The 24,486-nt window shown below is 45.0% G+C and overlaps 1 protein-coding gene across 5 annotated transcripts in view; it reads right to left on the reverse strand.

Moving 5' to 3' along the window:
* Positions 1–24,486, reverse strand: part of asap1b (ArfGAP with SH3 domain, ankyrin repeat and PH domain 1b) — a 52,789-nt gene that overhangs the window by 8,827 nt on the left and 19,476 nt on the right. For 4 of the 5 annotated variants that reach the window (XM_068581627.1, XM_068581625.1, XM_068581626.1 and 1 more), the window contains exons 3-20: positions 23,964–24,109; positions 21,529–21,603; positions 21,022–21,071; positions 20,680–20,809; positions 15,856–15,941; positions 13,618–13,693; positions 12,731–12,817; positions 11,734–11,834; positions 11,556–11,625; positions 9,424–9,511; positions 9,114–9,162; positions 6,737–6,903; positions 4,337–4,470; positions 3,995–4,086; positions 3,730–3,916; positions 1,833–1,918; positions 568–683; positions 409–476 (exon numbers count right to left, since the gene is read on the reverse strand). In XM_068581627.1, the coding sequence (XP_068437728.1) occupies positions 409–476; positions 568–683; positions 1,833–1,918; positions 3,730–3,916; positions 3,995–4,086; positions 4,337–4,470; positions 6,737–6,903; positions 9,114–9,162; positions 9,424–9,511; positions 11,556–11,625; positions 11,734–11,834; positions 12,731–12,817; positions 13,618–13,693; positions 15,856–15,941; positions 20,680–20,809; positions 21,022–21,071; positions 21,529–21,603; positions 23,964–24,109 (1,808 nt within the window). Of the gene's footprint in view, positions 1–408; positions 477–567; positions 684–1,832; positions 1,919–3,729; positions 3,917–3,994; positions 4,087–4,336; positions 4,471–6,736; positions 6,904–9,113; positions 9,163–9,423; positions 9,512–11,555; positions 11,626–11,733; positions 11,835–12,117; positions 12,127–12,730; positions 12,818–13,617; positions 13,694–15,855; positions 15,942–20,679; positions 20,810–21,021; positions 21,072–21,528; positions 21,604–23,963; positions 24,110–24,486 lie in introns of all 5 variants that reach the window. The other variant, XM_068581630.1, reaches the window with a different exon arrangement.

A 24,486-nucleotide genomic window follows, 5' to 3' on the forward strand; every position in this document is an offset into this window, starting at 1 on the left:
TAAACAGACAGAGAACATAGTGTAAACGGGTCTTTTCTGTGTATAATTAATTAACTAGTACACAGAGATACAACAAGACAGTATCCCTCATGTGTTACATTTATTAGAGGTTGTACACTGCATAAAAAAACAGCTATTTTTATCTGCAGGGTCACACTAGCGTTAATAACGCCCATACATCAACAATTACTTCCACTCTGCTGCCACCGTCGCTTGAGGCTGCAGCCAAACCTTTGACTGCCATCTAGTGTTCTGAGTAATCTGCCAAATAACGCGTTCAATCAACCGCAACCATCTTTCCTCTGCAAACCTTTTTGTTTTATTTCTCCCTATTTTTTTCTCTCTGGAGTGCATTCAAATCCACCGTGGTGTCCAAAAGACCCGGCGGCCGGGCGGCGCTGTACTTACCGCCTCCTCACACTGAGTGTTCCTCAGTCGCCTGGCAACATCCAGCGCCGTCTCTCCGTTCTGATTGGCTGGAGGGGAGAGGAGACGGGGGAAGACGCTCAACAGTTAGGAGTCTGGGTACGTGCGTGCGGACGTCATTAAGGCGAGGACGTGACTCACTGATATCGGTGGCCGGCTTTCCCCTCAGGAGCAACTTCAGGCACTCGGGCTTCTCGTACATGCTGCAGTAATGAAGGGCCGTGTTCCCCCACTCCGTCTGCTTATCCAGGTTACCGCTGGGAGAACACACACACACACACACACACACACACACACAGACACAGACACGCACACGCACAGTCAGGACACAGGTTGCAAGCCTGAGGGTGATTTCCACAGTCTTGCAGCTTCAGGTCAGGGTGTTATTACCCAGGATTTGGGGATTTAGCATGAGAGGAAACAGGATTTTATGTTTTCCTTTATAGTCTGAACCATGATTAAAATGTGTGTGTGTGTAAAAAAAAGTGAGTAATAATGAGAAAATGTCCCCCCCATATTGTTGGCATTCAATGTGTGAAAGCACAGGATGGTTAAATATACAATGTAAGGTCATTCAAACAACAATTTATGTTTTTTAAGGATCTTTTTCATTTATTTTTGCTCGTAGGTTTGCTACGAATTCTTGCGGGATTGCGATAGATTAAACATTCAGTGTTTGGTTTATTGCTTGTAAACTATTTTGATTCTCTTCTGTCCTCTTCTGGTGTTGATGTGGATATATAATGTGTATGTAAGTGTGAGGACTCCAGGACGAATAGACAATGTTAGCGCTAATGGGGATGCTAATTAAGGAAAAGAAATGCGAGCAAATTAAATCATTCACGAAACAACACGAGACAGTCACGCTGTAATTGTAAAAGCCGTGCATAAACCAGCTTCACGCTCCGCCGTTACAGCAGGTGAATAATCCCGTTCAGATCTGTTGTAGCTCTCCGAAAAAGGGCGACAGAATTATCTTAAATAACGAGGGGCCGAGGGTGACGTCGTAGGATCGAAGCTATTAATTAATAAGAGGGTTTCCTCTTCTTCTCGTGTGTGCGCGGTTGGAGCAGTGGTGGGTAAACAATTGAAAAGAGAGGAATAAATTAAGGCAGGGAACAAGTGCTTGACCCATTTCTGTTTGCCTTGTGGGAATCTGAGCCGAGCCGCGCAGCGCTAAGCTTTCCTCTGCACTTCCACTGCGTTTATTTTACAGACTGAGGCAGAGAACAAGAGAGACTCACAGCAGACAGACGGATCACGTTCGATGCTACGTGTTGGCACAAAACGGTTGTTGACTACGTCACTTGGTTTCTAAACCGCTGATGTGTTGGAGGCTATTTAACTTGTACAAAATTGCATTAAAAAAAAATACTCTCAGTGACAAAAGAGTCTTAAAAATGTACCTGTTCTGCACCAGGAAGTCCACTAAATGCAGAGAGGTCTGGTCAGCAGTCCGTACAGAGTAGTGCAGTGCCGTCTCTCCGGATTCCTGCAGGGGGCCGTCAAACACAGCGCAGACACGGTGAGACAATCTTGGGCAGCATCCATTCTGTATTCTCTCCCTCTCTGTGACTCTTTCAGCATTTAAACAAGCTGCAGTAAACAAAATGGCTCCTAAAACATTATTTCAGCTGAACATGAAGCGGAGAGCTGGTTGCACATTTCTTTTTGGCGAGTTATCCTGCAATACTTTCAGCCGTCAATGTGAATCCAAACTTAACTAAATGTGATTTAGACGCAGGGTCAAAGAGAGGAGATGGAGGATTAAACACGGAGGAGTAAGGCATGTATGTGCTGTATATTTGGTGGCCTCTATAGGGGAGAGTAGGGGCTGTATGTAGAGGGGGGAGGGAGGGTGACGCTGTGTTGTCAGCAGCCATTCAGATGTACCGACAACAGCAGATCAGATTTCGGTGAGTCAGACTTCGCAGCAGCAGCTCCCTCTGTCAACAAACAATATCCTCTTTTATTCCGCTGCAGCAACGTACACTTAATTTTTCATTACCACAACCATGTCCGTGTCTGTGTTATAAAAACTTGACCCATTTATGTCAGATTAAGTCCGATCACCCGTGTTGTTCGCGGCGCAGCATCCCCACCGTTCCACCGCTCGTTATTTAACTTTCATCTGTGCCCCGAAGCGGCCGTGCAAAAGGCGAGGAAACAAAAGAGGCTGAATCACGGGGAAAAACAGAGACATGAATTATGTCGCCGCAGATGTAATCTGAGCGAGCGTGAGCTCAAAAAAGGAGATGGAGGTTGCTGGATATCACCACCTGCTGGCGATTTTATCTGGATGACTGTAAATCCTCCAACTGTTACGCCCATTTCTACCAACCAAACGATTCCCCGACTGGTAGAAATGCGTCAGCGTTGTTTGTCCTGCTGGCAGTGAACCTCACGCGAGGATGAAACCACCGCAGCAACATGAGTAGAGCTCTGAGAGACACATTTCTGGGGGTTTGTAGTCTCGTATGAGCTCAAAATATACATGTGACCATGTATGAGGAGGTCGACATGTGGCAAATGTTTCAGGCAACGTACTAAACTACATTATATGCATCTTAGTCAAAGGAGCCATCAAATTGTGTAAGAAATAAGCTAAAATGATGAAAAATAACTACCCAAACAGTCTAAAACCTGAAGATATTCATAGACAGCAAAGACAAATAGAGAACGTCCATATTTTAGAAGCTGGGATCATGTTTGCTGACTCGTTACAATGAGCCACAGACTTCACCCTCAACCGTTTTCATTATTTAGTCTATTCTGCAACTTTGCGGTTTTGGTCCCTTCAGCCGCAGCAGGCAGCTGTTGGATAAAAAAAACAAACACTAAAGACCTACTGTACACTTCCTGCTTAGCACCAAACAGCAGAGAGACATAGTTAGTGACTCGCTGGTGAACATAGTGGAGCTTTTAGCAACTGAAGAGGGTATTTCCCGAAGAAGTTCATCGCGACCAAAACAGAGGAACTAAGAGTGAATACCGGACTCACAATCTTCAGGGGACCAGACACACAACTCTAAAAAAAATGTGATTGTTGATGTAACAGCCGGATGTGTGAATAAGTGAGTGTTTTCTATGTGAGATAATATGTCAATATCGTGTTCACAACTTGTTTCTTCTGCACCGAAATGACCAAAACAGTTACTGCTAGTAACTTCTTGAGCAAAAAAATCTGGTTGATAAATGAAATAATTAAACCAAAATCATCTGCATGACCAGATATAACTCGAGGTGAGTGAGTAAATGTGTTTTTTCTTCTTATATTTAGGGGATATTTGATCGAGGGCTTACCGGTCCGACCTCTGGGAGCGGCTCCATCAGTTCAACCCCCTCTGCGTAGACCTGGATGAGGGACAGCAGATCCCTGGACTGAACCGCCTCGAACAGGTCGATCATTTTAGCCGACGCGGACGTGCACGTCTTCCTAGCGTACTTGTGGTCCACATACTTAACGTTGATGAACTCCTTCCTCACAGTCCTGTGGCGGAGAAAAAAGGAATTCAGCCGTCTAGTTTTTTTTGGGGGGCGGGGCAGCTTTTGTCCAGAGAGTACTCACATGTCACTGGATGGAGTGGGCTTTGGTGAAGGGGTGGTGAGGTTTCCCTCCATGATCTCATTGAAACTACTGTTGCCTACATTCTTGGCCAGCTGGTGGAGAACAAAGACAAAGTCTGCATCAGATCACATTTACAGCATTTGGATGCTCGCAGAGACAGACGATGGGTTCTTGGAGTCTGCATCTCTGCAGCTTTAGGGTTTAAAATCCGCTCCTTCCGGCTTTTCCCCTACTCTTTCATTATTTCTAATATTTCACTCGAGATAGAAATAGTAAAGGGCGTGGACCGCTGGCTCAAAAAGCTATTTATCCACTCGGTGGACCTTTTTTTCTCTGACTCACCAAGAGTTCTGAAGTTCCTAGCTTGTCGAGCTCCATGGACTGGATGCGGGAGATGTGGACTCCCATCTCCCGGTGGATGCCGGAGCACTCGATGCAGGTCAGGATCCCCAGGTTGGTGGACAGCCACTTGGGATCTATAGACACAGACAATGTGAAGACAATGTGAGCTGATGTTCTGTATAATATGAAGTATATGTGGACAGCGTGATCAGAAGTGGATGGACAGATGGTGCATGAACAGTACAACTTGTATAAGTTGGAGGTATGCCTCAGATTTAAGCCTAACGGGAATATCAAATAACAGATTTTGATTTAACTAGCGTCAGGGAACACTGAAAGCTCCACATTGCAGAGAGAAGTGCCAGAAACCATGCAAATAAATGTCAGTAAAATTCAACTCAAGTCCAGCCTGCGATATCAGACACATCTCCACCGCCATCTATCAACTAAACGCCCGATTCTGTTTCAGCAGTAAAAGCCATCCTTCCCGTTGCTGTGTTGTGTGCGTCTGCGCTGTGTCCTGCTCCTCTCAGGCTGCTGTCAGCGGAGGAATTGGTTTCTCAGCGTCCCTACGATTGATTTATTCCTGTATGACTGTAAAACTGGGGGGGAAAAAATGTTGAGCCTCCGACAGAAGCTATTAATCTTAGTTAAAAAACCACCGACGGCATCGTTGAAAGTTTTCTGTACATTTAGTGCCGTGAAACTCCTTCATACCTGTGCTGTGACCGTCTTACCGGGACGCAACACTTTCTAAATTTAGATTGTTTTCTGTGGGAAGAAAATACACAAAACAAACACTCGGTACATTTCTGGTTGCACTCACATGTAACCAAAGTAAGACAACATTATTTAACCTGATAAAAACACACTTTTATCTGAAGAGACGGGTGTATTTGTGCAAATAAACCTTCCTTTTAAAATAACTTTGAATTAATGAACACATCTTGAATCATTTATACATCAACCGCAGACCTTTCAGACTACTAGACTGTCGTTTCTGTGACATCATACTGCAGGAGGCTGCGTGCAGCCCATTGCGCAACCCGCTGCCGAGCAGAACGGCGCGGGCCCGCTGTGATGTAGCGCCCTCTAAACCGCCGTCATTGACCGGGCCGTCACGTTCTGATGCAATCTGGGAGATTTAAAAGAGCTTTAAAAAGCTTTGTTGGTTGTGAGCTCGCTGAAGCTGTGAGGCCGGGGGATGTTGTCCTGTCTGGATCTGACAAATGAACACCGGGGCGGAGGCAGCTCGAAAAAAAAAAAAAAACCCCGAATGAGTCATGCACTGAAACACAGGCGAGAGGCAGGCACACACACACACACACACTTTCACAACACAATGAAGAGACGCAGGCTGGCGAGAGATCGCAGAGTGCAACGTTCGGCACAATGAGCCGCTGCACGGTGACCTCTAGAGCTGCTTAATGATAAAGCTGCAAAGCTGCGTCGTATGGAGGAGGGGGGGGGGGCCTGGGAGAGTATCAAGTGAGATGGAGTCCTCTTTCTAGTGGGACCAGAGGGAACAAAGACGTGACCTTTGAAAGTCATTACAGTGACCTTTCAACCGCTAAGTAACGGCATTTCATCAAGAAGAACGGGAATCGAACAGGAAACGGGGCTTAAACTCCACGTCTGGAACATGCGTTACGCTGAGGCCGGGTACGCGAATGGACGAAGCGACGAGAGCACGTAGTCATGACGGATGACCTCGCCGCTCTGCAGACTGCAGGGGTCGACGGCGCGTGTGTGTGTGTGTGTGTGTGACTTATGTAAGGACGTGACGTAATGATGTTGTTCCGCAAAGCGGACAAATGTTGTTGTTTTTTGGCCCTCAGAGCATAAAATCCTCCCGTTAGAGGTTCGGTGAGCTGCTGCGTTTGCTGACAGAGGATAGTGTGTGTCTATGTGTGTGTGTGAGTGTGTATATGCATGTATACGTGTGTGTGTGCTAAGTGTCAGAGGGCCTGAATGTCCACGCCACTCATGAATGCTGAGTCCCTGCTTCTTAATGTGGGGGAGGATCAGGATCGGGTTGTGTCCTGAATGCTAACGACGCTTGTGCGCGCACATTCACAGACACACACAAACACACAAACTTGTTTAAGGCTGCAGGAGGATTTGTAGCTTGTTCAGTTCACATCAAACTGAAGGGCAACTCGTTCGAGGCAGCAGTGACATTGCAAAGAGATCGGGATCGGTGTGCGGCTTTAAATAAAACATTTGCCCACCGTGAAATAAAACAGAAAATGCTGAAGTAACGGTTTCTGCCTTCTCCTTTACCAAGGAGAGGCTTGACTAAGCACAAAACAGGAAGAGGATGTATATACGTGGAGCCTCTCCGGACACACAAACAGCAGCAGTACACACACACACACACACACACACACACACACACACCTGAGGCTCCGCAGTCGCAGCAGACCTCGTTGCCCGGCATGCGCAGCACGTCTTCTATGATGGCTTTGGTCAGGTCCTCTAAACCGTCCTCGCCGCCGCCGCTCTGCTCGCCACGAAACGCCATGTTCAAGGCCTCCTCCTTGCTGTTGGTCAGCACCGAGATCCATCTGCACAATCACATCATCAACTGGCGTTAGACGTAATCTGTAATGCATTCGTTTAGATATTCGTTTAGGTAAAAAGCTAAGCTAAGCTAACACGAAAGATCTACAGCTGCCCAAATATGATGGTTATTTTCTCAAGTCAGATGATCTAATCTAAATCTGTGAAATGGCAAAAATGGCAAAGCAAAACCGTAAATATGAAACCCAAATATATATATACCCAAAGAATATAAAACAGAGAACAAACTAAAATCCTCACAATTGAGAAGCTGTTATTTACTCTAGAAATTTAAATAAATAGCTAAAAATATAAATTATAGGGAAGAAAAAGGCTTGAAAAACATACTTCACCTCTTCTTACTTATGGTTCTTTTTAAAATTAACAATCTGAACATTTAGTTTCATAGTTATCCTGTTTTCGTCTGCATCATGGTTTAATGCTTTTAATGCTTTTATGTGAAGCAACTTTAATCACCTTGTTGTTGAAATGTGCTAAACAAATACACTTTTTAGTAGGTTATACACACACACACACATAAGCACGCACACACACGCACACACACACACACACACACACACACACACACACACACACACACACACACACACACACACACACACACACACACACACACAGCTCATTAAGAATCACACAGATAGGAAGCGATGAAGCTCCCTTTCAAACATGGCTTCCTGCAGCTCTCTACAACCCACAATCTGCTGCTGCGGTCTAACAAATGAACTGGCCCACACGCACACACACATGCACGCGCACACACACACACCTACACACACACTGGGCTCCATGGGGCTGACGTCAGCACTTCCTCTGTCATTGTCACTCGACCACGTCTGCAAAGGCCAGACGGGGACTGCGCACACTGAACCAATGTGTCTCTTTTTTCTGTATGTGTGAAAACAACAAGATTTTCCATCCACAGATGCGTAGGTGTACAGATGCTGAGCCAAAGCGCTTGCGTGTTTACTTATATTATGCATAATACGCTCGCAGCCTAATTGAGGGGGGAGAGTGATCGCACAAAGCAGGAGCCCTATGGAATACTAAATATTTCATGGAAAATCCCATGAAGCTGCTGCAGCTGGAAGTGCGTGACCGAAGCGAGGAGCGGCGGGCTGGATCCCAACGGACGGCGAGGACACGGAGACACGCCGTGTTTTCAACCACGGCAGAGAGAGAGGACACGCAAGACCCAGAACAGAAAAGTGTCACAACTCAAAGTGCAGTTTTCAGGGACAATAGATGCAGCAGTATGAAGTAGCTCATCATGAAAAATACTTCCTGGAAGTCGCTTACACATGATTTATTCTTTCAACAATGGGGAGATAAGCCAGAAATATGATAGTGTTTTATTTCCACTGCTTCCTTGTCAAAACCTGGTGCCTCCATGACCCACAATGCCACTGAACTGACAGTCGTGGCAATGCTTCAACCCAAAATGTATGTCATTTTCAGTTGTGTAGTCTTCAGGCAACATAATTGGAGGAAACAACGCGAGTCGCTGACGTCTTTCCAGACAAACATTTACAAAAATTATATCAGCGGCTTGTCTTTTAGTCCAATCTAAAGACAACTCAGAAGTTAGCCCTGTGGTTTAGCTACTTTACGAAATGCATTTTGATCTACTAACATAATAACAAGCCAGGTGTGGTCATCACAAATATGTATGACTTGTTACCGTTTCACTTAACATGATGATACTTACAAAATAATAATAATAGTTTACTTTGATGTAAAACCAAGTGAGATTGTTTGTTCAATAAGGATGAAAAGTCGACACAAAACTGAAGTATTTGTTGCATTATTACAATTCTAGTAATATGTGCGTCTGCCTACTGAAATGCGTGTGTGTGTGTGTGTGTGTGTGTGTGTGTGTGTGTGTGTGTGTGTGTGTGTGTGTGACAGTGAGGAGACAACAGCATGAGGTTAAAACAAGTTGAATTACTGGAAAACCACAAACCCCACTGCCACTCACTCTCAGTCGCTCTGTAACTTCCTTTCTTTAAGTATGAGAGCAGACAGGAACCACACACACACACACGCACGCACGCACGCACGCACACACACACACACACACACACACACACACACACACACACACACACTAACAGGTAAACTCATAAACCCGAAGGAATCATGCAAAAATGCTCTTTTTTGTGTGTTTTTTTTACCAGTTTCCCTCTGAAATACTCACATGACAAACTCCTGTTCATCTTCAGCTTGGAAATGATATGTCCGGTTATCTGTTGAGTGCAGAAACAATGACGTTCGGTAAGGCAAATTTCTAATCTCGCCTTTCGCAACAGCAGAAGCAACAGACAGCAGTAAATTATTCAAATACATCACTCGTCTGCGTGGCACCTGTTGGACATGCCGTCTAATAATAGTCTGCTACGCTTCCACGGACGCGTTTTCCTTGATGTTTAGAAAAAGCAGGAATTCCTCGACTGTCTCCCACTAACGTGCAGATGACTGAACTATTTTTGGCGTCCAGTGAAACTCACGGGAAATGAGATCAAAGCACTTCCTGTCCTCGGAGCTGGGCTTGACCTGGCAGGTGAGCAGGTTGAGTTTCACCGGCTGCCTGTTGGACTGCGGAGAGAAAAACACATCGAGGGGTCACACAGATCACAAAGAAACACCCTCTGGGTTTATGTTTTTAGAATATGAATTAGTTATTGTGGTTTTGAGGTATTAAATATCAGAAAATCTTTGATTTTTCCAACTAATCGTGCAAAACCCACCGATAAGACAGAAAGAATCATCACTTTTAAGAAGCTGGAAGCACCAAATATTTGTTTTTGTTTTTCAGTTACATGGTCCAAACTCCAAAATATGAAACGTATAAAAATATAAAACAGAGAAAAGCAGAAATATTTATATATATATATATATTTAAGAAGTTTGAACCGTCAACGTCATAAAGGATTAACATGAGAACACGAGTGAAGAAATTCACAAAACTGGAGATTTTTGTGTCTTTTTGCGTATCTATTATTCAGCACTTTTGCTGCGATCCAAACAGATACCTCATGGATCGTATTATCTACATAATTGAAGCCACAGAAGTTGAATCACACAGAAACGGGATGAACTCTCTCGTCTCCATTCAGAAAGCGGACCTGTAGTACTGAGCACTGTAGTAATGGGCCCAGTTGGCACACCGGTACGCTGAGCATTGTCTCCTCCCAGTGCCGGGGCGGCGGCAGATGAGGAGGATGAAGAGGAGGAGGGGCCAGGACACGTGCTAATGAAATGCTAACCGGCTGTGAATGAGCCGTGGAGCTCGGCTGGCCCGCTGGCATCGCGCCATCTCAACTAGAGTCACCGAGAGTTCAGCTGGCACCAGAGCTGCAGGAAACAAGAACCGAGAAACGATCGCAAGCGCTCGTATGACTAGGAAGAGCAGACCCAAAGGGTCAATATTAGTAAGTTCCTCTGTTCGCTCGGCAGAACAAAGGGGAAACCTTTTTATATCACATCGGAGACAAACACCCCCCCCCCCCTCGAGTTTGACGCAGCGGCCGAGTGGAGTTTCACATCGGGACGCGATGAAAACATCGTGAATATGCACCGAGCTCATCTTCCCCCGCCGTGTCACAGCCTGGGTTCACCGTCTCCAGCAGCTCATTGACGTTTCTCAACTGAAAGCCGCTACAATGTAAATGTTAACAGAGAGAAAGTGTTCGCTTTGAGCCGCCGTCTGGGATCAAACCGGGAGCAGACGCTACAAAAGACTGATTTGATAAAGACGGATGTGGCTAAATATCTTGGAGTTCGTCCCAAAAGGTGTAAAACGGGCTTTCCATTTGAAACATAATAGATTTTCCATCGATGGCTGGAAGGTCAGAACAACAAACTGTGTTTCCATAGATACATTTTACTGTAGATTATAGACATTTTCAGAGTTTGCCTTACAGGAAAAACTATGAAAAATGCAGCGAACTTATGAACTTTATTCATTAAACTGGGAACAATTTAATCTGACAAAGACCTTCTTCACGATGACCTATAAAAACTCATCATAACGGGAAAGTTCAGCGTCGAGTGGAAACTAATCCGATGAGGTCAAATAGATTTAAACCACAACTGTTCATTGTTGGCCGACTATCGAGCGGCTTCAACAAACTTGTTTTTTGATCCACAAGGATATAAATCCAGTAATCTTAGCTTTAATTACATTCATAGTGCCATTGCTGGTTATCAATCAAGGTGACCCTTTTTTTTTTATCTCTGCAACTGCTCGGCGCTAAACTCAAATACATTTTTTTTTTTTAAAGACTCCTCTCGTCCGCACTGGGAGGAAAGCGGCGAGCAGCATCTCCTGCAGCTGCAGCGGCGAGGAGACGACCCTGCAGACGTGCCGGCGTCGACAGCACTCACACTCGCTCTGAGATGAGTCACCGAGGCGCAGCAGGCGGAGGAGAGGGGGGAGGAGGTGGGAGGCGGGGGGGGGGGTGGAGGCGGGGGTGTAGGAGGTTGGGCAGGGTTGCCATGACAACCCATCTATGTCAATTCCACTCTGCCAGCCTCCAGATTGAGAAAGCCCAACGCAACCTCCCCGCATGATGTTCTCCCTTTGATCCGCACAGTCAGTGTGTGTGTGTGTGTGTGTGTGTGTGTGTGATGAACTCACTGTGGCATGAGAGATGGTGAGCATGCCCCCCTTCACTGAGCACTGCCTCCTCTGCCACACCTTCCTCAGCCTGTGAAGGGAGGGAGGGACATTAGGAAAAGGACTTGTCATGTCTTTCTCTTGTGTTTGAATGGCGCTCGACAGCAGGGCTTTTTTTTTTTTTTCCCCCCCAGCTTACCCGTCACTCTTCTTCAGCAGGTAGCCTTTCTTCTCACAGCCAAACTCCTTGTTCCCCTGCAGCTGGTGCATGCTGTAGCCCCCCTGCTTACTCTGCGAGTCCTGTGCGAATCCACACAATACCAACGTTTACCACACGGGGTGTGTGTGCACTGAGAGGCTGCCGAAACATGCGACGCAGACACAAACACACACACACACACAACACAAACTCATCCTCAACATCAAAGTACAGGGTCTCTCTTCTCAAAAGCACAGCGCTACCAGGACAATGTAATCTATAAAAAAAGAAAAGCATGCTCTGAAGCCTCTGAAGGGCCAAACCACTCGACTGTCAAGCAGAAACAGACCGATGCCAGCATGCGCAACATGCACCAGCACTTACTCTTCTAGACTTGAATCCAGATAAGCAGAAGGCAGAAGAGGGGAGATAGAGGCGAGAGGTGTGAAAGATCAGGTGCGGGTTGGAGGGTGTGTGAAGAAAGTGTCCCGCCGACCCCAAACAACAACCATCACGTTGGTCTACTCTCTAAACATCGTGCTTACCGTAGGTGCTATTAACAAGAGGAGCTACAGGAAGTGTAAACGAAAATGTGAAAGACTGTAAAAGATTGTGTCATGCAGGAAAGTGAATGTGTGAAGAAGAAAGAAAAAAAAAAAACACCCGTACAGACACAGCGGACCACGTTTAGAAGTGTTTTAAGGTGTTAAGTCGGGCAGTGAGTGGCTCTCCACTGAGCAGCCAGTGAGGCACAACACTGGTCACCAGCAAAGCCTACCACACACTGGCTACCAGCATGGTACAGCACTGGGCACTCGCTCTGCGCTGCAGGAGACCAGCTCAAAATCATGGATTTCCTAGCGACATATCTGTGTGGCGGCTGGAGGGAACCAGGCCTCCTGTATGTACGTCTGGGTTTTGGGCTGGGCCTTGTTCAGAGTTACACCTGCTACGCGTTTGAAATGTGTGCGGGTGTCTCTGAATGTGACCGGCCTACCTCCTTCTGGTCCAGCTGGAGGGAGGACTTGATCAGATCCCGCAGGGCAGTCAGCTGCTTCTTCTCCTCGTCCTGAGTTTGTTTGATCTGAGGAGAACAAATACTTCACCAGCTGCGCTCGTGTTTGTTGCGCTCATAAAAATGCCTCTCGGCGGATAAAACTTCTACGTTACAAAATACATTTGCCGACTTTACCTTGCAAATATACTTTGTATTCTGAATATAAAAAGTCTTTCACTCACTGTGCCTTATTCCTCCAGGCGTTAACAAACATCCCCCCCCCCAAAAAAAACCTGTTTTAAAGTGCTGGATCACAGAGCGACGGTCACACAGAAGATCCTCAAACTGTTCAGCTCCCAAAGTGTCGGGTTGTGTGAGTGTGTGAGGATCTTCTGTCTGACTTTCAGGCGTCACCATCTTTGGATATGTGAGGTTTTTATAGTTTCCAGGAGAGTCTGAATCATGACAGTTGCTGCAGATGTGCTACTTTCCCTCTTATAATAGCTGCAGGAATATTCAATGCTGATAAAACTGCTGCTTCAGGGGAAAGCGGCGCAGTGCTGTAAATAAGAAATGTTGGTGAGCAGTCAGTGACGGCTCATCTTTTTTCAAAAGTTTGAATGTGCTGAAGTCGCTATTCTGAGCATAACTTTATATTTCCCCAAAAAAATGTATTATGACAACATGACACTTTAATCCAGTAATATATTTTAGGGCTCGTACTTTTATTGGGAGCATAAACTGTATTAAATGTGCATCGTCTTTCTCGACCTTGAAGAGAATGACGAGAATGTCATGTTCAGAGAGAATAAAAAAGGTTAAACACACACAGAGTGTGTGTACATAAACACATATCAGCTGTGTAAAAACAAGAGGTGCGTATTTACATTGTAGAGATCGGCTGCGAGCTTCTCGATGTACTGCTTCAGCTTATCGGCGGTCTTCAAGCCATCTTGGAAGAAACTGGAGACACAGAAAAGGTACAACACCTGTGAATCTCATTTGACATTATGATGCATTGGAATACATATGAGAGACAAGTGGTCCATATTTAGGTGGGGATTACGACTTGGCAAATGTCTGGCGTGCTGCTTTTGGCCACTGTGAAGGTCAGGCCGAGAGGAAAATTGGTGCAGTTTATGTTTAATGTATAGCTCGGCTCCTTCTGGCGCCGTTGGCACAGGAATCGCAGCTGGCCGTGTCCGCTGCAGATTTGCAGCGGTGCTTAGCACGTCCTGAAATCCATCACCGGTCTGTCGGCGTCACACACACCTCGACGCAGCGCTGCAGCCGCAAATCACCGCTAATGACCTCTTTCTCTCCGCCTCGCGTCCACCGCTCCTTTCCTCTGATCATTACCTTCTGTCACGTCTCTCTCCTCTGCTTGTTTACTTTTATATATATATAGATACATATCTATATATATATATGTGTATATAATATATGCATTGAGGAGCCCACATCTCTCGTCTGCTTGTTTTCTTTTAATATGTGCATTGAGGATCTCGCGTCTCTCTGTCCGGCTCTCCACGAGTAGCGACGGCCTCGCAGAACGTACAGTTTGTTGATGCTGCAGGTAAACGATGTTCAGCCATGTTGACCCTCTGCTGCACTATTATAGTTATGAATGTATACATTGGTCGAGATAACATTGAACCCACCACCTGCGATGTTTAGATGAGGGAAATGTGGCCTCCAGCTACACGATGAGCGTTCACCGGGAGGAGGAATGGGAGACTCTGACATCTTTGCAGACAACTTCTCCAATAAGCACAGGAAGTAGTTCTCTAGATGTCCCTGCAGGCGCTGAAGCAAAATGCACAGCAACAGCCCGCTGCTGCTGGACCTGCTGCATTGATGCGCATACGCCAATTTCATTATGCTAGTGAGGAGCGATTTAAGTTGCTGGATAGGTAGTGTGTGTGTAAGTAAGTAAAGCAGTCAAACAAAATAACAGGAAAAGCAACGCACTTTATTAACTGTCAATAAACGGTGATTTGAGATCATTTCTATCACTTTTTACTGTGATGATTTGTGAAAAAGCTGTCGGGATCTTGAAATGACATCCTAACGTTCAGCATACTGACAACTGAAGACTTCACAATGAAGTAAACTCGAGCAATACTTCCTCTCTGCGACACATCACGACGTCACCGGTTAAAAGATTATATTGAATGAAATGTAAATATTTTTCCAGTAATATTTTTAGGCAAATTAAACAGGACATTATAGCAGTTAAAGTACCTCTTAAATCTACTGCAACGTCACTCGCCATCGTTTGTAATTATTTTATCCAACGGTTGGCGATTTTTACTGCCTACCTCCCAGTCTGAGGAGCCGCAATGCATTTTGGGGCATTTAAATGTGTCCAGTAAACTCGCGTCTAATACTGAAAGATTCTTGCTAATTCGCTCGTCTCTACACACTACGTTAATCCACGTACTGTGCAGTCGGGACGCACTACACACTCATACTTCCTATGAATAGTACGACATTTTGAAGAGACCCATTGTCGCTCTCGCAAGAGTCCATGTTCCCCCGGGCCTGGCCGACAAATACCCAAATATCCCGGTAATTCCTGTGCTTAATTTGCTGAATGAAGTGGTGGTTCAGATGGTACAAATTAGAATATTTTCTTCTTTCTTGCTGCGAGCAGTCCCGCCCGTCCCTCAGATTGCATTCATGCTTCTGAACCATCTCCACTGCGGATTTTTCGATCCATCAACGCCCATGGGTTGAACAGATTAAAAGGGGGAAGTACATTGTTTTGCCCCGGTGTTATGACAGGACCTAGCAACAGCGAGAGAGAGTTTGTCATTCTGTCGCAGAAAGTCGTGAGCTGCGGTTCTGGCACGGAGAGAGCGCCCACTTATTTACCCGGCAAACCCCTCAGCTGTCAGAACACATCTGTATGATGACCTGTGCATATTTATGAGGGCTATATTTACACGACTGTGCACCCTCAAGATCTGTGAATCATACTGGGGATGAAAAACAAAAATTGGAGGGCGATGCAACCACTTTCTTTGCAGTGTTTGGGAATACATTTTATAATTGGGTGTGATGCACACAACAGGGGAGCGTCACACGTCGGGGTTCAGGGGGGATTAAAGGGGGATACTTACTTGCACTGTGCGTGGTAATACTTAATCAGGTTCTGGAGGAGGTCCACGCCTTTCTTGGTCTTGATCTCATTTACTTTGATCAGGTACTGCAAAGCAAAGAGAGGTGCAGAGTTCAGATCAGAGTTGAAAGTCAGGGTGTGGTGAAAAGGATTTTTTTTTGGGTTGGGGGGTGTTTAATGAGGTATAATGCGGCCGAGCTGTTACACAGTAAAGACATCAGCTTTGCCGCAGACACTCAGGAGTATGAACGCTTTATGATAATCACGTCTGAATGCTTCATGAAGGCTTTGATGCACGAGCCAAGGCTGCCTTGACACTGTGGGAGTGGGGACCAGACTGGTAAACACACTGGCAGAACAAGAGAATACCATCCAGCGCGCCTTGATCTAAATAAAGTTCCAACAGGATGATGAGTAATATTTCACATTAGCATCATAAAAAAGAGAGAGAATGGCCTCCAGAGGAGGAGCTTTGTGGAGTGTGTGCTCAGTCTGGGGAGTCAAAACAAACGAGGAGTCTTCAGACAGGGCTCCCCCCTCACCCCCCCAAACAAACGAATAGAAGATAATCTTAATCTAAAATAATCCCACGGCATGCCAATCCACAGAGATTTACAAAGACACACAGCTAAAGACCACTTTCAGCTCTACAGCTAAATTTAATCTGAGACACAAAAGCTCTCTGAAGCTTCCGACGCCAACATACAGTTTCAATTTGCTCTTTGTATCACGTGCGTTAGCATACGCATGGGCGCACGGGTATGCGCATGCATATGTGTGTGTATGCATGCATATGTGTGTTTGTGCACGCATACGCGCTGTCCCTTTGTCTCTGGCTGACGGAGCCTGTCGGATGGGAGATTATCCACATTTTGTCTGAGGCCCCCGTGTGGGTTCAGTGTTCTGCAGAGCGCTGCCGCATGAGCGTGTTTGCACTCTTTTTTGTGTGTGAAGGAGAGCGGCGTCGCTCGACACCGCTGCCGCGTCCGCGCGCCGCATGATGCGGCCCGATGAGCCCGGCCTTTCCACACTCCTTCACTGGCGGCGAGGGGGATGAAAAGGGTGAGAGAGTGAGAGCATCCCGTAATACGGTGGTTGAGTAACATGGAGGAAGAGAGAGGAAGAGAGAGGAAGAGAGAGGGCGGGAGAGGAAGAGAGCGTGAGAGCGAGAGAGTGCACGCACACAGAGAGAAATGAGGTTAAGTGGGATGAACAGATTGTACCACTGACTGCAGCAACTGTCCCACACAACAGCAGCAGCAGAATCAGCAGCAAACGCTGGCGTTTCCATCCGCGATGGCTGCCGATTTAGGAAATCTCTGATGTTTGTGATTAGTCGAGCTCCTCTTTGTGTTGCTAGAGAGTGTCTCATTCTACCTTTAGAAGTACGAGCTTAAGATTTACAGATAAATCACATACGTTTGTGGATTACAAACCCAACAACTAGGTCAGATTAAAGAAATGCTTCAAATATAAAAAGGAGATATTTCATGTTTAAAATGGATATAAAGGGAATTTGTAGTTTGAACATTGCAGTGTCAACACAGTTCATCTTGTAAAGCTGCAAACAGATGTACTGACCGCCGTTTTTTATATTTTTTAATCACAAAATAGTGAAAAACGCAATTTCTCGGTTGTCTTGACATAAGAAGTGGGACCAGAGAATGTTTTGCATTGTTGACAAAAAAAAAAAAAGACTCAAAATCGTTAGTCTGTTTTCTGGAAAATGAAATGAGTAACTGCTTAAGGATAAAAAATATATAGCGTTGCACCGATATCGACTCAAATAGCTGGATTAGATATCGGTGGGCAGATTTATTGAACTCAATTCTATGTCTATATCTTACACATTATGGGATTTACATTCCTTTTTTTTGTTTTTTTGTCCCATGTGTTGCTGCATTTAAGAGGTTAACACTTGATTTGTAATTCTCGTTAATCATTTTTGTCAAGTTACTGATGTACAAAGTATATTTTAATGATAAAGCCAAGGTATCCGTATAAACAAAATGTAATGGTGACCTAAGCAGACAGAAATGAAGTTTTTCGGCGACAATAGCTAATTAAATCCTTTAAGAAATCAAGGAACATTGTCACAACGAAAAATCTTAAGCGGACAAACTCTGATCTGAATTGTGTTGACAGCAATGAGTATAAACACAACATTATCTGGTGAGATATCTGGCTTTCTAAACTCTTTTTGGCCTGAACACAAAACTCCACTCGGCCTGAAACCATCACATCCTGTATGTACAGAAACAAGTCAATTATGTTCTCATAATACAGCCCTTTAATGCTTTTTTAGGGCGACTTCTTCAAACCACAGAGTCATCTAACTACCGTTTACAGTGAGGCTGGTTCAGTAACAAGTGGCCGACACCACAAAGGCCTTTTGTTTGACGTTTTCTACCCGGCAACAACCAACAGGCACTGTTCAGAGAGCTCGTGCAGCGCTGCGAGGAGGACGCAACGAATCTGCATCATACTGACAGTCAGAGCACAAACATGCAAAACTCTGCAAATGATGAGAAATTTTAAATCAAATTCAGACTTTGAGGCAGCGAATGCAACAGGAAGCCAGTGCTAATATTACGTGGGAGCTACAACTCGTTTTTTTTTTTGGCATCCTGCATCAACTGGAGGCGGCTGCAACAATGGACAATACAGACTGTTGAGTCGATCTTCTGAAATCCTGACAAGATAAAAAAGTTTAGCTTCAAACTTTATTGCTTGAAAAAAGGGAAATTGACTTGCTAAAATTATGCAAAGGACCAGGAGGTGTTTTAAACGTAGCGGTGCCGGAGGGTTGAAGGCAGAGCGACGAGAGACAAAGATACTAAACAAGGTGAAAGGGACACGCTGGTGTCACTGTAACATGATACACGTGTTTATAGACTCAGTGGGACGAACGTCATCAAAACTAAAACGCAATCATAGAAAGAGACGCTCCTAATAACAAACTAAAAGTTACCTTCAGTATCAAAGTATCCATGCATGTTTAATTGGGTCATTCTGAATGCTTTGAATGGTGTCAATTTGCCAAAAATGTAAACAAATACTGCCAAAATAAATACAGGAAGTTGTGTTTATCTTTGCTATATCAAATACAAGTGGATTGTAATAGAAGTGCTTGCTTCTCCAAACACTTCGCCAAACCGGTTTGAACACAACAACCAACAAACTTAGCACTTTTCTAGGAAGGTTCATACATTATTGAGAGATGAGGGCTTCATACTGGATGCCAGTAGATTTACATTCTGACTATTCAGATTAACTTTGGCGGATTTTCCCTTAATCCACGCCACTGACATTCCCATGAACCTCAGCTGTGCTTTGTGTGTTTTGTGCTCGTGTTTAAACGTTATCAATGCTAGAAGGCTAAACCAAGGTCCTCACAGAGCTGCTAGCATGGCTGTAGTCTTTGTTTGTCTTCTTCTTCTTCTTCTGCTGCCCCTGGTGCCATGTTTCTCCCTTTCTGGAAAGCGTCACACGTACGTAACCCCAATCAAACACCGGGTCCGCGGCAGAATAAGAAGTGCGAACGCAGGTGGAAAATGTGGGCAAGGGAACACCTGTGAGTCACCGCGAGACGAGGGCGGATCGACATCGCGGGGCACAAAAGGACTGCGGCGAGTTCTGCGCTGAATAATTCACACACACAACCAACAGCAGTGCAGCAGCCATTGGTCCATTATGTAATTTGAGTATAAAAAAAAAAATCCTTGCAGGATAAAACAGTGAACAAGGCGTAGGCGTCACCACCCACTACGAGAGAGGCTTTCTGGCAGAGTGAGCTCTAACAGTTTGTTCTGGGTCTCTCGGGCACATGAAGACCTCACATTTGTTTTACACTTTACTCTCGTCGCTCTTTAATATTAGTCTTCGTCACGGCATGCTTTGATGCAAGTGCGTTTATAGAAACAGAGAAACATCTAAAAACACTTACAAGCTGCTCAAATATCTGACTGATGCACATTAAGTGTTCTGGGATGATTTGTGGTGAATTTTCTAAATCATGTCCACTTAAACAAAACGTTTCAGTCGAGTGTTGAGGCCGACTGCTGTACATACCTTGTTCATGAATTAATGGATTTTTTGGGGGGCTGCTGTGATCCCAACATGTGAAGCCGCACAAGTTTTAAAGATATTCTACAAATTATTCAAATCATCCGAGAGGGAAAAGGTAATCTCGAGCTTAAAGTCTGCTTTGAATTCAGCCGGTGAGGAAGACTTTACATACATTCACGTATAGGATTTTTATAAGTGGGTGTTCAAACCAGAAATAGCACGTGTGCGTTGGTGGGTTTGTGTTGCTGTGTGTGTCCGTAAGAAGATGAAATACAGTCCAGGAAAGTTGGTTTTGGGTGACAGACCCATGCGTAGCTTAAATGCTAAAAATGAAATGACAACGTTTCACACATCTGAGTTATCGCGAAGAAAATCGATCTAATATCTCTCCATCTTCTACCATCTAGTCACATCTGAAATGCCAGAGAAATTTGAAAAAACGAAAAGTAAAGCTGCACGCATGAATGCAGAAAACATTAACATTAAGGTTCAAATGTCTTGTTGGACCATGCTGCATTTTTTGGGCATTGGGGTGAATCCGTTGTTTGACAACCTAACAGCATAAATGTGAAGGTAATTGTGTGATTTACAATGAGACAGCAGCATAAAAGAGGATATTTGGACAGCACACAGTGGTGTACTGTGGGGATTTAACCTCTGACCTGCCTGTTAAAAAGGACCTGGGCCTCTCTGATGCTTCACTGCCGAAGGAGGCGACCGAAAAGGTCCTAAACTGTCGCTTCGTTTTACAACCCACCTCGCACATCTGGAGCTGAAAGAGACGCCTCTCCTTCTCCATCTCCTCTGCAATTTCCGCCCCGGTGATCTCAGTGCGGATCATCCCGTGTTGCTTGGCGTGCTCTCGCTTCTCCTTCTCGATCTTCGTACTGACACAGAGAAGAGGACCGTCACTCGTCTGGTTTTAACATCCTGCATGCAGGTTTGTTGTTTCGCGGTGCGAGCAAAATCTTCCGGAGGGCATAAAAAAACTATTGCGACACGTTATCAACAGCGTTTGATCCATTATTCAGTACTCTGTAATGAGCTGGATGGTGCATATGTGTTGGATTAGAACAGTACGGTTTAATTATCTACTTACAACTTGGCCTCGTAGTCCTTCCAGGCTTTGTCGAAGGGCTTCTTTATGTCCTGCAGAGACACACAGAAGGGTGGGGGCAAGCGTCAGCAAACTACAAAGGGGTCACAGCGGGGACGGAGTTATTTGCAGAGTTGGACCGCGACCAGAGCTCCAACAAACGCTTCACTTCGCACACAATTTATGCCTCCGGACGGCCAGCGAGCGACCACGCCTCTTCTTGGACCCCGAAACATCAACGGTTCATGACCCAGTTACTCGCCACTCGCCTCGAGCGCGCGACACAAAGGCAGTGTTTACTTCTGCAGGATTTACAGCCCGAGTGTTTTACACAGAGTCTCTTCGGTCTCTTCTCGCTGACACTCAACATACAGAGGTTAATAGAGAGATGTGCAGAGGAGGCAGCTATTTTTTCTGTCCCGCTTTTCAGCTGTTACACGAGGACGGGGATGCGTTAGAGTCGAGACAGAAAAATGTAGGGGAAAGAAAGTGTTTCAGAGTAAATCTTACCCCTTTCACGCCTTTCAAATCGCCCTTCAGCAGCGAGTCCAGGGTGAAGATCACATTGTGGCTGAGGCTCTGGAGCTGCACGAGGACACACGGACAACACAGGGGGTTATAATGGAGCCGCTGTCACGGGAAAACATGGCTAACGTTTCATAACACAGAGGCTGAAGCTTGATGAACAACACATCTACATTGTTGCACAGGGTGACATGTTGCGGCATGATGAACACTGGTAATATGTATTATTGTGTATTTATTAGCAGCTGGAAATAGTCCCCAATAAATAAATTGCTAAAAAAAATAGCTAAATGTATAGTAGTGACACATTTTTAAAGCTACTACGGGGAACTGTTGTTGCGTGTTGATTTTGGCGGCCCCTGTGGCTGAAAGAGGTAGTGTTTCTGAGTCGCTTTAGAAAACCTCTCATTTTACTCCCAGTGCAGTTCTGGTTCTTCCTGCTATGAACGCAGATTGATGTCTTTTTTACCCGAGCAAATTTCTTGTTTGTAAGTAAATTATCTTCAAATCTTTGCTCTCAATTCCTAAAATTGCTCTAAAAAAAAACAAAAAAAACTTTGCTCTCAAAAAAAAACTTTCATCTAAAAAAAAAATTGCTCCAAAAAAAAAAATCAAAACTAAAATTTGCTCTCAAAAACAATTTGCTCAAAATTTAAAAAAAAAAAAAATATATATTTTGAGAGCGTTTTTTTTTTCTTTCTTTAGAGTAATTTTTATTGAGAGTCAATTTTTGTTTTGAGAGCTAAGTTTTTTTTTGGAGAGAAAAGTTGAGAGCGTTTTTTTTTTTTCTTCCATCTTTTTTAGACAATTTTTCAATTGAGAGAAAAGATTTGGAGATAATTTAATTAAAAAAGAAGAAGAAATTTGCTCGGGTAAAAAGGACACAAATCTACCTTCATACCCCCCAGCGGGCCCGGCGGTACGGCCGCGCTCCTGTCTGAGCTTCTGGGGAACCTTCGTGGCGTGAATTTAATTGTCATGGGCCGTTCATCACCGAAATATGGAACGCATTGTTGGTTTTGGTTGACCATAAGATCAAATATAGAATACCGGCGCTCTTGTCCTTTCACCTGCAACATCACAATCATGCCTGCTGACTCGAGAAATCATCAACATAAAAGTTAGCCTATTGAAGAATGAGCAAAAGCTCGTTGCCAACAGCTCGGGTTGCCACAGTTGTGCTCAGCAGCTCTAACCATTAGGATCAGCAAGGTCATTTACAACACTACTAAGCATTTAAGTCCCTGTTGTTGTTGTTAGCCAAGTCTACACCGGCACACAGCAGCGGTCAAGGAAGTAAACTTCTCTTAATGGGCGGTAATGTGCTTCTTAAGTGCCTGTCTTGCATATGGCCAGTGTCAGAATCAATCCCGTGCTGGCCGGCTGCCGGTGAGCTCTCACGGGCCGTCCTGGAAGCCTCCGCCGTCTCTTCGAGTAAACGCTTCTCAAAAAAAAAAAGGAGAACGTTGAGGATGAAACGCTGGCAACGACTGTGGGCGAGTTTTGTCCATAAAAATCCTTACATTCAAGTCGATAACACGTGTAGGACATCTAGGACAAGCACTGTTTCGTCAATTCTCATTTGTTAGTGCGTGCACATACCAGCAGCCCTCGGGGCGCCGTTATTGAAGTCTAAAAAAAAAAAACCACACACTCAATAAAACACTCAAAAAATGGAAAAGAAGAGTTAAGAGACAGAAAAAAAGAGTGGAATGAGTGGAGGTAATTTAACTTTTCTGCAATGTGCAGGTAGCGCCAACAGGTGGGTGATTTAGGGGGGTTTATGGACACACACACACACACACACAGTTGTTCCTGGTGCAGCCGAGTGTATTTATGGAGTCTAATCTCGCTGTCAGCCACACAGGAAGAGAGGGAGAGAGCCGGGACCGGCTCTTCTTCCAACAACAATCACTCACAGAGGATTCAAACAGGACACATTATTCAACTAAAACGTCAGGGGAAATCCACGGCAGGAAAGATAAGAGCCTCGACGGGGGGAAAAGAAATACAAAAGCGTCGAGGCAGATATAGCCGCAGTCAGCGATATTGTCCGACCGTGATGACGCGTCCGGCTGCGTCAGCACATTTCATACAGTTTTCAAAGTGTAAGGGTTGATGAATCAGGAGGCACACGCACCTCATATTACATTTAATTAATTGGCTCTACATTTCCAGAATAACCTCTTGGCCTTCTCCACGACAAGCCCAAGTTAAACCCTAATCCTAATCTTAACCTTAAACCCAAATCCTAAACCACTTATCGACGTGAAGACGGGAAAAGAAATATATACTCTCCCTGGAGGGTTTCACTCTCGCTGTCCACATGAGGAAACGTGCACGCACAAAAAGCAGAGCAGTCTGCGGGAGAAGCTTTTCATTTGAGAGACAATGAGTTGGAGCCGGCGGGTTGAACTCACCAGGTTCTTCAGCAGGGCAGACAGCTCCTTGGTGAGGGAGGAGAACTTGACAAAAGCCGTCCCCAGGTCGGGGTTGTCCCGGCTGATGAAGTTGCTGCCGAATTTGTCCAGAGCCTGAGCGTAGTTCTCTTCATTCTGGACGTGGTCTGTGTTTTTGAAACAGAGAGAGAGAAAAAAATCGTCAAAAATGGTCAGTTCATCTGCCCTAAACTCTGAGCATGATGAGCATGAAGAGAGAAAGTCCTCATCGTGATATACTGCAGGTGCAACTGTCGTAAAGGTAACAGACGGCTCGTCATTAAAACCTCCATGCTTTGCATTACCAACCGAAATGTGTCCGAAGCCCCAAACATTGATAGAGAAACAAAAGTTGGCATTACATGTCCAGTCAGATTCATAATCCTGTTTGAAACATTTTCCCTGATCCTAAAGTTCGTAAAGTTTACTAAAGTTGACTCTATGCAAGTCCCACAGAGCGTCATAACTCTTCCAGTAATATCTCAAACGTATGCTTGCCAATGTT

This window comes from Clinocottus analis, unplaced genomic scaffold (genome assembly GCF_023055335.1).
Source record: "Clinocottus analis isolate CAN_PGR_092001 unplaced genomic scaffold, fCliAna1.0.p SCAF_18, whole genome shotgun sequence".
Classification (NCBI taxonomy): Eukaryota; Metazoa; Chordata; class Actinopteri; order Perciformes; family Cottidae; genus Clinocottus; species Clinocottus analis.